This window comes from Rhamphochromis longiceps, linkage group LG9 (assembly GCF_057381845.1).
Source record: "Rhamphochromis longiceps isolate RC_006_pf linkage group LG9, R_longiceps_female_GT1.1, whole genome shotgun sequence".
Classification (NCBI taxonomy): Eukaryota; Metazoa; Chordata; class Actinopteri; order Cichliformes; family Cichlidae; genus Rhamphochromis; species Rhamphochromis longiceps.
The window spans coordinates 10,197,995-10,208,475 of NC_140565.1; the positions used below are offsets into that span (position 1 = coordinate 10,197,995).

Here is a 10,481-nt window from a genome sequence, read left to right on the forward strand (position 1 = left end):
AATATGTGCAGATACTCCCGGTGACAACCTTTAAATGTGTAGTAGTACTAGTCTGTAACTAAAGCTACACAGCTAGCTATCAATAAGGTAGCCAGCTAGCTACAGATAAAAAAGCAAAACAATTTTAGTCTTGTGAAAGTAGCTTAACGCTAGGTGACTATCCTTTCTACTGTGTGTAGAATATCCATCTGACAAACCAAAGGGTGATAATGGGCACATAACTAAAAATGTAGCGTGTTTGCTTAATCTACATCTGCATATTGTTATAACGTTACAGCAGACGCTAGCTAGGTGAGCCAAGTTAGCTGCTCGCTAGCCGGCTATCTGACTAACTTACTTAGCATCTTGGCTAATTGTCCGCCATCACAAAGCTAGCCAGTTCGGCTGCATATAAAATACAGGCTTATCAAGAAATACTATTTAAACACTCGGAGAAAGTCTTTCTAAATGCTTTAAGTGACATTAGCAGGGGTGTTTTACCTTGCTCGCTGTTCCTCTACTTTCCTACACTCTGTGTCTTGGCTGTGTGCTAACGCAACGGTGTCAGTAAAATCCTTAGCCGAGCAGGCCCCTCAGTCTGCTAAGGCTCTCTTGCCATCTCTGTACAGAAGCCTATGACTAGCAAAACACACGGGCGACAGGCGCGCCACCCCAGTAGATACTAGTGGAAAAGGGGTAATACTGCTGTGTAATAAGTCGGAACACGAAACAGGCTTACTGCTATACACTGCACATTTATTATTTTTATGTAGTCTAAACGGAAACCCTTAACTAAAGTATTCGGTCCGTCATTATCCAATTTATTAATAAAATCCAAACTTTTGTTTTTCCTTTTAAAACACTCTTTCTTTGTTTAATCTCAAAATTTCTTTATTTTTACGTTTCACGTTACTGAACGTTGTAAGCATTGTTGACTGAAAGTCCCGTTTACTTAACCAATTTTACCAGAGAAATAGTGTAGGGGGTGTGCGTCCCTACACAGGTCCCCGATAAATCTTGCGGGCACCGATACATTAGGAAAGAAAACTAGGCCGATTTGTGGTAACTGAATGTGTTGATGTAATGTAACCTCTTATTACCTGATACTTTTTAAAAATATATTTGTAGTTTTAAAGGTTTAGAAAATACAAATATTTAGAAGAAAGAAGAAAAAATATATGATTTGATGTGTTACTAGTGTTCACTTTACTTACCTGCCTTGTTGTTGATCTGTAAGACCATTAGAGATTGATTTAAACTTGTGATTCTAGATTTTCTGAAAGAGACTCATTTTGTCTGATATACTGTATCTAACTTTCCATATTTTTCCCCAGGTGTAGCAAATTTCCTAATTCTTTCAGTCACTTATCAAACAATGGGTTTGTCTCAGATTTCCTAGACTGGAGCAGAATTTTTCCTGCAAACACTGTGGATAGAGCTTCTTCATGATGTATAACCTGCTTGAGTCTACCACCCCAAATAATGCTTTAAGAGGGGCAAAGGGGCACTCCAAATTAAAAACCTCAATGAAGAAACATTTCCCCCACACATGCTCAGTGCCTAGTTCTTCCTGCCAGTGTGTCCTGATGCTTATTTTTTATCATTTTAAAATACAGAGTACATCCAGATTTTGGAGCCAGCTTTATTTTGTAAAAAACAAAACAAAACAAAAATACTGCAGTGACTTATATTTAACACTTTATTTTCCACATATTAAAGAGAAACATACAGACACATTTCAGACCCTTGCTGGTGTTGTTTTCAGAGGATCTGCTGCTCTTTTTCATGTGTGTGGTTGATGATTTAAAAAATCTTATAGTAATGAATATTACATTAAATTGTCTGGAAAAATCAAAAGTTTCTGGTAATCTTTTACATAGAGGTAATGGTTGTTGAATGGGACGTCTCGTGGGATTGAGGTCTCTTTTTTACTAAATGTTTGGAGCACAAAAAAGTAAAAATAAAATACAATAAAATGAAATAAAATTCAGAAAAGCTTACAGTCATTATACAGGAACAACAGCTCACAGGGTAGATAACACAAAATGCACATACAAGAATCATAAAAGCTTTTGTCAGTTATGTTTGTGTATCGAAGTTACCCACTTTGAACAGTCCACAGATACAGATGGTAAACTGGGCTTTTAAAAAGCTTTGTTATCCAACAGAAATTTGAGTAGCTGTAAAAGTATTCTGTGGGTTTAACTAGTTGGTATGTGCACTTGTCTTGGAGTCTCTGATTTCAAATTTTCAGACTCTTCTTAAGAACATTTGTTACAAGATTTGTGAAAGTTTTCTTGGGATTTAAATTGACTATTCCCCTTTTGATATGATGCAGAATTGACTCCAAACCTAAAACGACGACAGATCTCAGCACCCTGCTTAATACACTTAATAACAGGTCTTCTCCTAAGATCTGTTGCCTTTTGTCTATACCAAAGATTACAACTGTTAATTTGCGCAAATAATGTCAAATAATGTAGTCAATATTAACATTTTAAAGCAAATTAAAGCAAGGCTGCCTTTAAAATTATGGTAAAAGGAAGTTTTGAAAGCCTTGAACTCCAAAATGTAGACATGAATTAAAATAAAGATACAGGACCCAAATTAGTGGTGAAGTTACTTTTGGAAAAAAGATTCTTCATTTGGCTAAAAATAAAAGTTTGAATTAAAAAATACGTCTCAATGTTTAAGTTTTTACAATTTCTTTTTTAGGGAAGTATTTGGAGGACATGAACCTGAAGGGGTGTGGTTTTTTTTGCCAAACAACTTTTATCAGTTTTCAGAATTATTATTAAAGATGATATTGTGTTGGTGGTCGCCCAGTATTATTGATCAACTATTATAATAAACCTCAGTCTGTACTGTTTTTTGTTAGTAGGCACATGGAAGTAAAAATCCTAATTATCTATTTCCTAATTTAGAATAGCATTTGAGTCAAGGGGATGCTTTTGAGCTTAAAATGATTGACTAACTAACAAATAATCCTGAGATAAAAACTGTGGTTCTGTGGCAGGCAGATGGGTGTAATTCCAGGAAGAGTGCAGATGTAATTGATGACACTGTTATTAAATTGTGTGGTCCTGGTATGGTGCATGCTGGACTCCTGGTGTGGATGACATTTAAACTGAATAAATGATGTTATGATGGACTGAGAATCATCAGAGCTGTCATCATCACACATCCATCTCTCAAGCGAACAGCTCATCTCAGTCTGCAAAAAATAATGGAGACTTATTACAATGACAGGTCCAAAACCTTCCAGGGTTACTACATTTGTGACCCTCATTTGTTGGTGAGCTAGAGGCCAGAGATCAGGCCACAGAAAACTCTGTAACCTTGCATGAATTATTTGCAGGTGGGTACGTCAGTTTAAATGAAATACATAAAAAAAATATCGCAAATGGCTCAGTGAGTAAAATCACTGTCTAACCTATTTAAAAAATGACTTTTAGTCAACAACATCGAAAGGAGCCAGCTGAGTTGGTTCGGGCATCTGACAAGGATGCCTCCTGGGCGCCTCCTGGGTGAGGTGTTCCGGCCATGTCCCACCGGGAGGAGGCCCCGGGGCAGACCCAGGACACGCTGGAGAGATTATATCTCTCGGCTGGCCTGGGAACGCCTTGGTGTTCCCCCGGATAAGCTGGAGGAGGTGGCTGGGGAAAGGGAGGTCTGGGCCTCTCTGCTTAGGCTGCTGCCCCCGCGACCCGGCCTCGGATAAAGCGGATGAAGATGGATGGATGGATGGACAAGAACAACTGCAGTCTTAAAACTTGAATGAATCATACATTTACACAACTGTTAATAAAAAGTGAAGTCTTTTAAAAAAAGGTTTTACACTCTTAAAATTTGATTAATGTAAATTTTTTAATGCATTTAGTCAGTCTACTGTCATTACACACATTATCACTAAAAGAGCACAGCGGTGCCACAAAGGCACAAAAACTTCACACGTGTAATAGTTTGGGAAATTGTTATACTGGGCCCACAAAAATAATGAAATAAATAATTCCTCAGAACATGGAAATGTTCCTGGATGCACGCCACTGCACTTATTTTCAACAGACAACAAAATATGCAGTTCCAGAAAAGGTGAACCCATGTGAACTTGACAGGGTAAGCTAAGCAATCTAAGAAAACTTGATCTACAATCAAGAGGCAATTTCATGACTGGAGATATGTATAGGATTTATCACAAAGTGCAAACGCCTGGTTACACTCAAGAAGGACAGTTTGACCTTTGTCAGAAAACATCTAAATGAGTGCACAGTTTGGACAAAAAATATTTGTACAGAAGAAAAACAGCTTAACTTGTAGCAGAATGGCAGGAGAAGCAAAGCACAGAGACAGAGGGAAACAACCCATGATCTGCAGCATACCACATTAACTTTCATATCATCTGGTGAACTTATGGCATGGGCATTTATGGCAGTGGATCTGTGTTTCTATTGATAATGTGAATGTGATTTTTGAAGGGATATCAGATATCATCCATCCATCCATCCATCCATCCATCCATCCATCTTCATCCTCTGTTACTTCTCTGGATCTAAGCACAGATACCCAGACCCTCCCCCTAGCCACCATCTACACCTCTTCACGAGGGAGACACATAATCGCTCCAGTGTATAGTATATAGATAGTCCAGACATCCTGGTCTGATATCTGAACCACATCAACTGGCTCTTTGAAATGTGGAGGTACAGCAGCTCTGAGCCCCTCACAATTAACCAAAATCTTTGTCCTCTCTCTAACCGTGAACGAGATACCCTTCAGAGGAAGTTCATTTCTGTACATTGTATCCAAGATTATATTCTTTCTGGTAGTATCTGTAGTTTGTGGCTATAGTTGAGGGTAGGAATGCATTGTTTAGTAATGTGACAGCTTTGCATTAACGCTCAGCTCTTTCTTTATCACAACAGACCAATAGAGCAGCGAGATTACATCAGATGCTATTCCAGCCTGTCTGTGAACAAGACCACAAGTTACTTCAGCTCATCAAATTCAGCTGATCAAGAGACCAGCTAGGAATTCTGTAAATAACCAATACTGATCACTTTGTGCCTCGTCCATCAGCTTGAGCTGCTCTGGGGTTAGATATTATCTCCTTGCTCCTAAAGGCATAGTTACCCATAGCAATTGTATATTATAAACATATTGCCTATCTGCAATTGCTTCCTGTCCCTTCAACTCACCCACACAGTCTAACTCATGTTGCACTGCATCATGGGGAGTTGTCTCCCATAACTCCCCATGATGCAGTGATCTCCCTTCATGAAAGGGAAATTGCTGAGCAATTATTGATTCTAATGACCACATGCCTACAGAAAGCTGCTGTTAATATCGTTTTTCCTGCTCTTATTGTGTGAAACATTCATGTTTTTGCTTTTCCTGCTGTTAATGATCTAATGACGGGTTCTCCTTTGAGTACATTGAGCAGCAGGACACTAATATGGCAAACAAACTGCCTAATTGGCAGTTGGCAATACAGTTGGCTGGTTTGGAAGAAGAGTACTGCATGGCCGTGCATCTGCTTCAGAAAGCTACCAACTGCTCCTCCCTCCTCTGTAGCAGGGATGAAGTATTTGTTTAACTGGGCTACAAACATTGTTCTAATATGCCTATAAATAGCTATAGTAGCTAAATAGCTACTTCGGCCTGTCTGTCTGGTCTGGTTGCTGGATTCCTAAACCGAATGCATATCACTGAATCCTGTTCTAGGTGTATAAGCCGTGGCTGACTGCAAAATAAAAATAAAAAACATAAAAAATGAAAAATTGTAGAGAAAGCAAATTGATAAATTCAGGATATGACACAAATTTAGGATAACTATCACAGCAGTGTCATTGTGTGAGGCTTAGTTTTCTAGTTTTTTATTCTTAGTTAATATATTTGAGCATTAGTTAATTTTTTGTGTTGTTTTATTTTTTCAGAGTTTTTTGTGATTGAAAATCTGTTAGTATTCATACCTGTATGAGTCTCCTTTGATTACTTCCTGTTTTACTTTGAAGGACAGCTTTCTTACATGTCCTATGTTAGGTTTTCTCCACAACCATCTGGACAATAGATGGTTGTAAAAACATTTTCTCAGTTTCTGCTGTAACCTTGTTGTTAAATAACTCACCGATTACTGTGAAAATTTGATTAAAAAATGAATAGTCTTTAATCAGATAAAGCTTTCTCATGCAATTCTGTGAACGTAATATTCGTATTAATATTACCAAAAAACCGGCACCAACAATAACACATGTATACATTCACCAGGCTCTGTTTTTTAAAGGTAAAATGCAACAACAATGTAATTGATATTACAAACAAAATAATATGCATTCTAAGTTATTTGTAGAAATTCACATTAACATAAATGTTTAGGATGAATAATTTGTTGAAGCAGCTGCCTTTCATACGAGGTATCAAAGTCATGTAGACTGTAGTAAATCTGTTTACTGACTCAAGATGCTGGCACTGTGACATGTGCCTGTCATTTTATCACTATTGAAGTGGTTGGTGTGATACCACTGTAGCAGGATCAATGGCCTGTAGCGTGTGTTGGACTTTTCGTCTCTGATGTGATGTGATGGGGTGTTTCCTTTTGTCTGTTTTTCTCAGATTGCGATTTTGTCTTGCGACAGAAGCAGATGACATTGAAGAAGCGGCAGTGGCATGTTGCACACGAGTCACAGCAACCGGACTGAGGCAAACAGCTTTGAGCGAGCTGGGAGCATTTGATCTTCACAGGATTTGGCCTCACTTTAGCAGGAGGACAAATCTCATTTTGAGCAGCAGGACCGCCTCTGGGCTTCTGTGAGGTGGGGAGAAAAACAAAACAGATGGCGAGAGCATCAGAAAAGCCATCTGACTCCTCTGGATCCTTATAGTAATACTGCCTCCAAAGACTGAAAGCTTTGACTGTGGGTACCCACAGCACACAGTAAATGCTAAACATTTTTGACCATTTTAAGGATTGATTGAAATAACGTATGACTAAAACATGAACATGTATATGTTTTGTTAGACTTACAGATTAACAGCACAGATCTTGAACTTACTGGCACAAGAATCCTCTGTCGTTCATAATGTCCTCTCCTGGCAAACAGAGGCCTCACCCTGATTTCATTCGTAGACCCTGTTGAAACAACATCAAACTATTTTCTTACTTAAGAAGATCAACAAACCTTCTCTTTACTTTCCTGTTTTGAGGGTTGTCTCATTTTTGCCCCTGTAGTGCACCTGTTGTTAATTTCCTTAACACCAAATCAGCAAAAACTGATGAACAATGCCCCTCTGCTACTTAACTCAACACATCAATATCCCCAAAGTTTAACTGACTTGATGATGAACTCTGATCAACAAACGTTTCTTTAAATTGTTGATTTTTTAAAGTTCTGAATCAGGAAAAGGCAAGTTTTTTGTTCAGAAAAGAGTAAAATAATACAACAGAATCAAAATGTACGCACATAAATGAAAGTACAACTTCTAGAGTTTGTTTCATGTCACACAAAGTGCATTTTTATAATAATTTGTTTAAGTCACGAAGCACTGGCGCAGCAAAGTTACTGTTCTGTTCTATAACTTATTAACGGCAAAGCTACAGATGAGGATTAGGGCACCTCGGGAAAAAATATATCAACATAGAAAATAAATCTGGTTTTATTAATATCATATGAGATAAAAAATATTCTGTAAATTTGTTTTAATCCATGTAATTTGTCACCTCTTTGGCCACCAGAGGGCCTCAATGTGATCCTCTAAGTTAGACGTCTAAATCTTTTTCCCACTAAAGAGCTGCAAATCATCTCCGATTTATTTAATTAGACACACACGCACGAGATATCTGGATACCCAAGAGCTGAGCAGGCAGGCCCATAAATTCCTCCAAAACTGTAACTGAAAACATTTAGTGACATAGGCCCGAGGTCACATATCTGAGACTGCTGAAAAAAATGTAAAACGGTTCACATCAGGGGTATATGACAGTGCATGAATGTATACTGCTATAGAGACAGGTCAACTCTCAATTTGCAGCTCATATAATTTTATGGCAGTAATAAATCACTCCTCAAATAGATGAGACAAGATTTGCCTAGACACTGGTGGATCTCTATAGATAAGCAGCCGCAGCAACCTCACACCCTGCTTAGCAGGAAACTCTGAGACTGACAAGGTGATTTATTCGCCCACAAGCTGTCAGTTCTAGACAGGTGATAGAGGTGCCCGGAGCTTTTACTGCCGCGTGTCTTCCCCTTCTTATGTGAAATCCTGATTTATGTTTTAATAACATGAATAATAACACGGATGTAAAATGTATAACCCCCCAAAAACAAAATGCTTTAACCACTTGATATTAAAACTTGATCAATCAGCAGGAAATTGCGCAAATAAGATTAATATTATTGTTATTATTATTGAAGACTCCCATAAAGTGTTGTCATGTTGATATACGCTTTCATAGGTGATGCCAGCTGTACCGTTATGCGCTACGAGGAGTGGGCCTCCTCCTCTGCGGCTCATGTTGTGCTGATGAATCATGGGAGATGCCTGACGTTTTAAACACCCTTTAAACTCTTTAAGTGGAAAACGTTTGGTGGTGCTTTGATCCCCGACTGTAATCCTAGCAGAGCGCACTTCTGCAGTTAAGAGTAAGACTTGTCTAACTTTGCTAAAATTACACAGCAGTAAATCTGAACGCACATAAATCAGTCACAATAAAAAAGATAGCGAACTCAAATACTCTAACTTTAAACACTTGTAAATCTGACCTAAGTGATATATCAGAAAGTGACACGTCCCCACTGCTACTAAACATGCTCTTTGCTGCTTTAACTAAGTGCAGACAATTGAATTTTTACAGTCAGCTTTGGAGTGTGTGGAAATACAGCACAGAAGTGGTGGTGGGTAAAGGTTTGATCGCACTGTGTGTAGGATAGCGTATTCAGAGCCATTTCATATACCAAGGTGTCGTTTACAGAGGATAATGGCTCGGAGATCAAGACACATATAAAGTGAGTGCTTTTTACAGCCTTTAAAGCAGGCATGTGCAATTCATTTTCCCAATGGGGAATCAAATGAAAGTACTATTTGTTTCACTGTGCAATACCATCAGAGGTGGGAGGTAACGAAGTACACATACTTCTGTGCTCAAGTAGAACTTTTCGGTATCTGAGGGCCACATCAATCAGCTGAACTCAGTTTTGCTCAATATTCATTTTTTTATCTCTTTATAAGTTTATAAAGGCCCCGGTTTCTCACGTGGGCCACTGGGAAAATTTATTCCCCACCTCTACTTTACTAAAGGCTGTTTTGACTTCAGGGATGAACACAGCCAAAAAGATAGAAAGACACAAATGTTCTGTTCTGTTCATGAAACTTGGTGTCTCACCACCATTTGTAACACATTTTTGTCACAAATGTGACATCAAAATGAACCCAGCAGCTGTCCCATATCCTCTAAGCACTCCCAGGACTCACACTAATCCTCACATTATGTGAGACTGCAGGTTAATTTCAGCAACGCCATTTTTTTTTTCTTATCAATTCATCCTGACAAATCACATTTAAACCACCCCCAGCTTTACTCTGAGACTGTTTAAGCGCACAACAGCAGCGTGATATAAAGGTGGCCACTTAAGGTGGTATTACGTCAGTCCTACTATACTTTTTGTCCCTCACCCTGTACAGCAGACTTGTGCAATTCTTTTTAAATAAATACATTTTATTTATTTTGTGTTATTATTTTTTATTTTTATAATAGCCAAAAACGAAGTTATCGGTTATTACTTTAATGAGGTCCAGGCATTATTACAGTCTGCTGTTTCTGCTGGCTTGTAAACCAGCAGCGACCTCGTGGTAAATTATAAAGTGTTATCCCACACACTCACCTGTGCCATGAGAGGCCTTCCTCAGCGGCACATCCCCGCGGGCAGCGGCTTCACGGTCGTTGATTCGACGACTTCCGAAGGCCAGCTGCACAATGCACAGACACAGCAGTGCCAGCTTCATCCCGACTCTAAGCTTCATCTCCCTCTTGACACACAGGACCCCTGACGGGAAAGGCCTTCCTTGTGTTGCGATGCCAGCTGAAGCCTTCAAACCCAACCTGTTACTTGGCTGGCCTGTTCTCTGTGTCCGCTTCTCACTCCTCTCCAACTTTAATATATTAAGGAGGCAGGCTCACACACGCATGGTACACACCCCACTTTGTCTCAGCGCCTTCAAACCACAGTGACCGACGGAGTCCCTTTATTCACTTTAAACAAATAGATTTGTTCTGCCTTTATATAAAAAAATAAATAAGATAACGGCTCTTACGCAAATAGAAAAAACATTTATTAGCCACTTCACAACATAAAGAGAGCAGATTTATTCATGCACATGTAACAGGATGAAATGTTGTTCCTAATAATCTGAAAGAAGTTACTAGTGTGTCTTTATTTGGATTTTATCTGAAGTCCAAGAGCTGAATTTAGAGAACATGATTAAGCTGTGAGACAGAACACAGACTG

At 38.8% G+C, this 10,481-nt stretch overlaps 2 protein-coding genes across 3 annotated transcripts in view; both read right to left on the minus strand.

The window, feature by feature from the left end:
• wwp1 (WW domain containing E3 ubiquitin protein ligase 1) overlaps positions 1 to 666 on the minus strand; it is a 29,422-nt gene extending 28,756 nt beyond the window's left edge. For both annotated transcript variants that reach the window (XM_085418189.1, XM_085418190.1), the window contains exon 1: positions 481 to 666. The gene's annotated coding sequence lies outside the window, so the exon portion shown is untranslated. The remainder of the gene's footprint in view (positions 1 to 480) is intronic.
• A 5,547-nt stretch (positions 667 to 6,213) lies between these two features.
• LOC146661661 (uncharacterized) lies at positions 6,214 to 10,095 on the minus strand. The gene is made up of 3 exons (XM_085417748.1): positions 9,858 to 10,095; positions 7,029 to 7,105; positions 6,214 to 6,781 (listed from the first exon to the last, which is right to left on the minus strand). Exons 1-3 carry the CDS (start codon positions 9,994 to 9,996, stop codon positions 6,509 to 6,511), a joined length of 489 nt encoding a protein of 162 aa, XP_085273874.1. The 5' UTR covers positions 9,997 to 10,095; the 3' UTR covers positions 6,214 to 6,508.
• Between the last annotated feature and the right edge of the window lie 386 nt (positions 10,096 to 10,481).

Excerpts from the sequence above, each read along its gene's own strand:
- LOC146661661 (XM_085417748.1), bottom strand. The coding sequence starts at position 9,996 with ATGAAGCTTAGAGTCGGGATGAAGCTGGCACTGCTGTGTCTGTGCATT. Across the intron at positions 7,106-9,857 it reads GAAGGCCTCTCATGGCACAG|GGTCTACGAATGAAATCAGG; the intron begins GTGAGTGTGTGG and ends TTGTTTCAACAG. Across the intron at positions 6,782-7,028 it reads GACAGAGGATTCTTGTGCCA|AAGCCCAGAGGCGGTCCTGC; the intron begins GTAAGTTCAAGA and ends CCCACCTCACAG.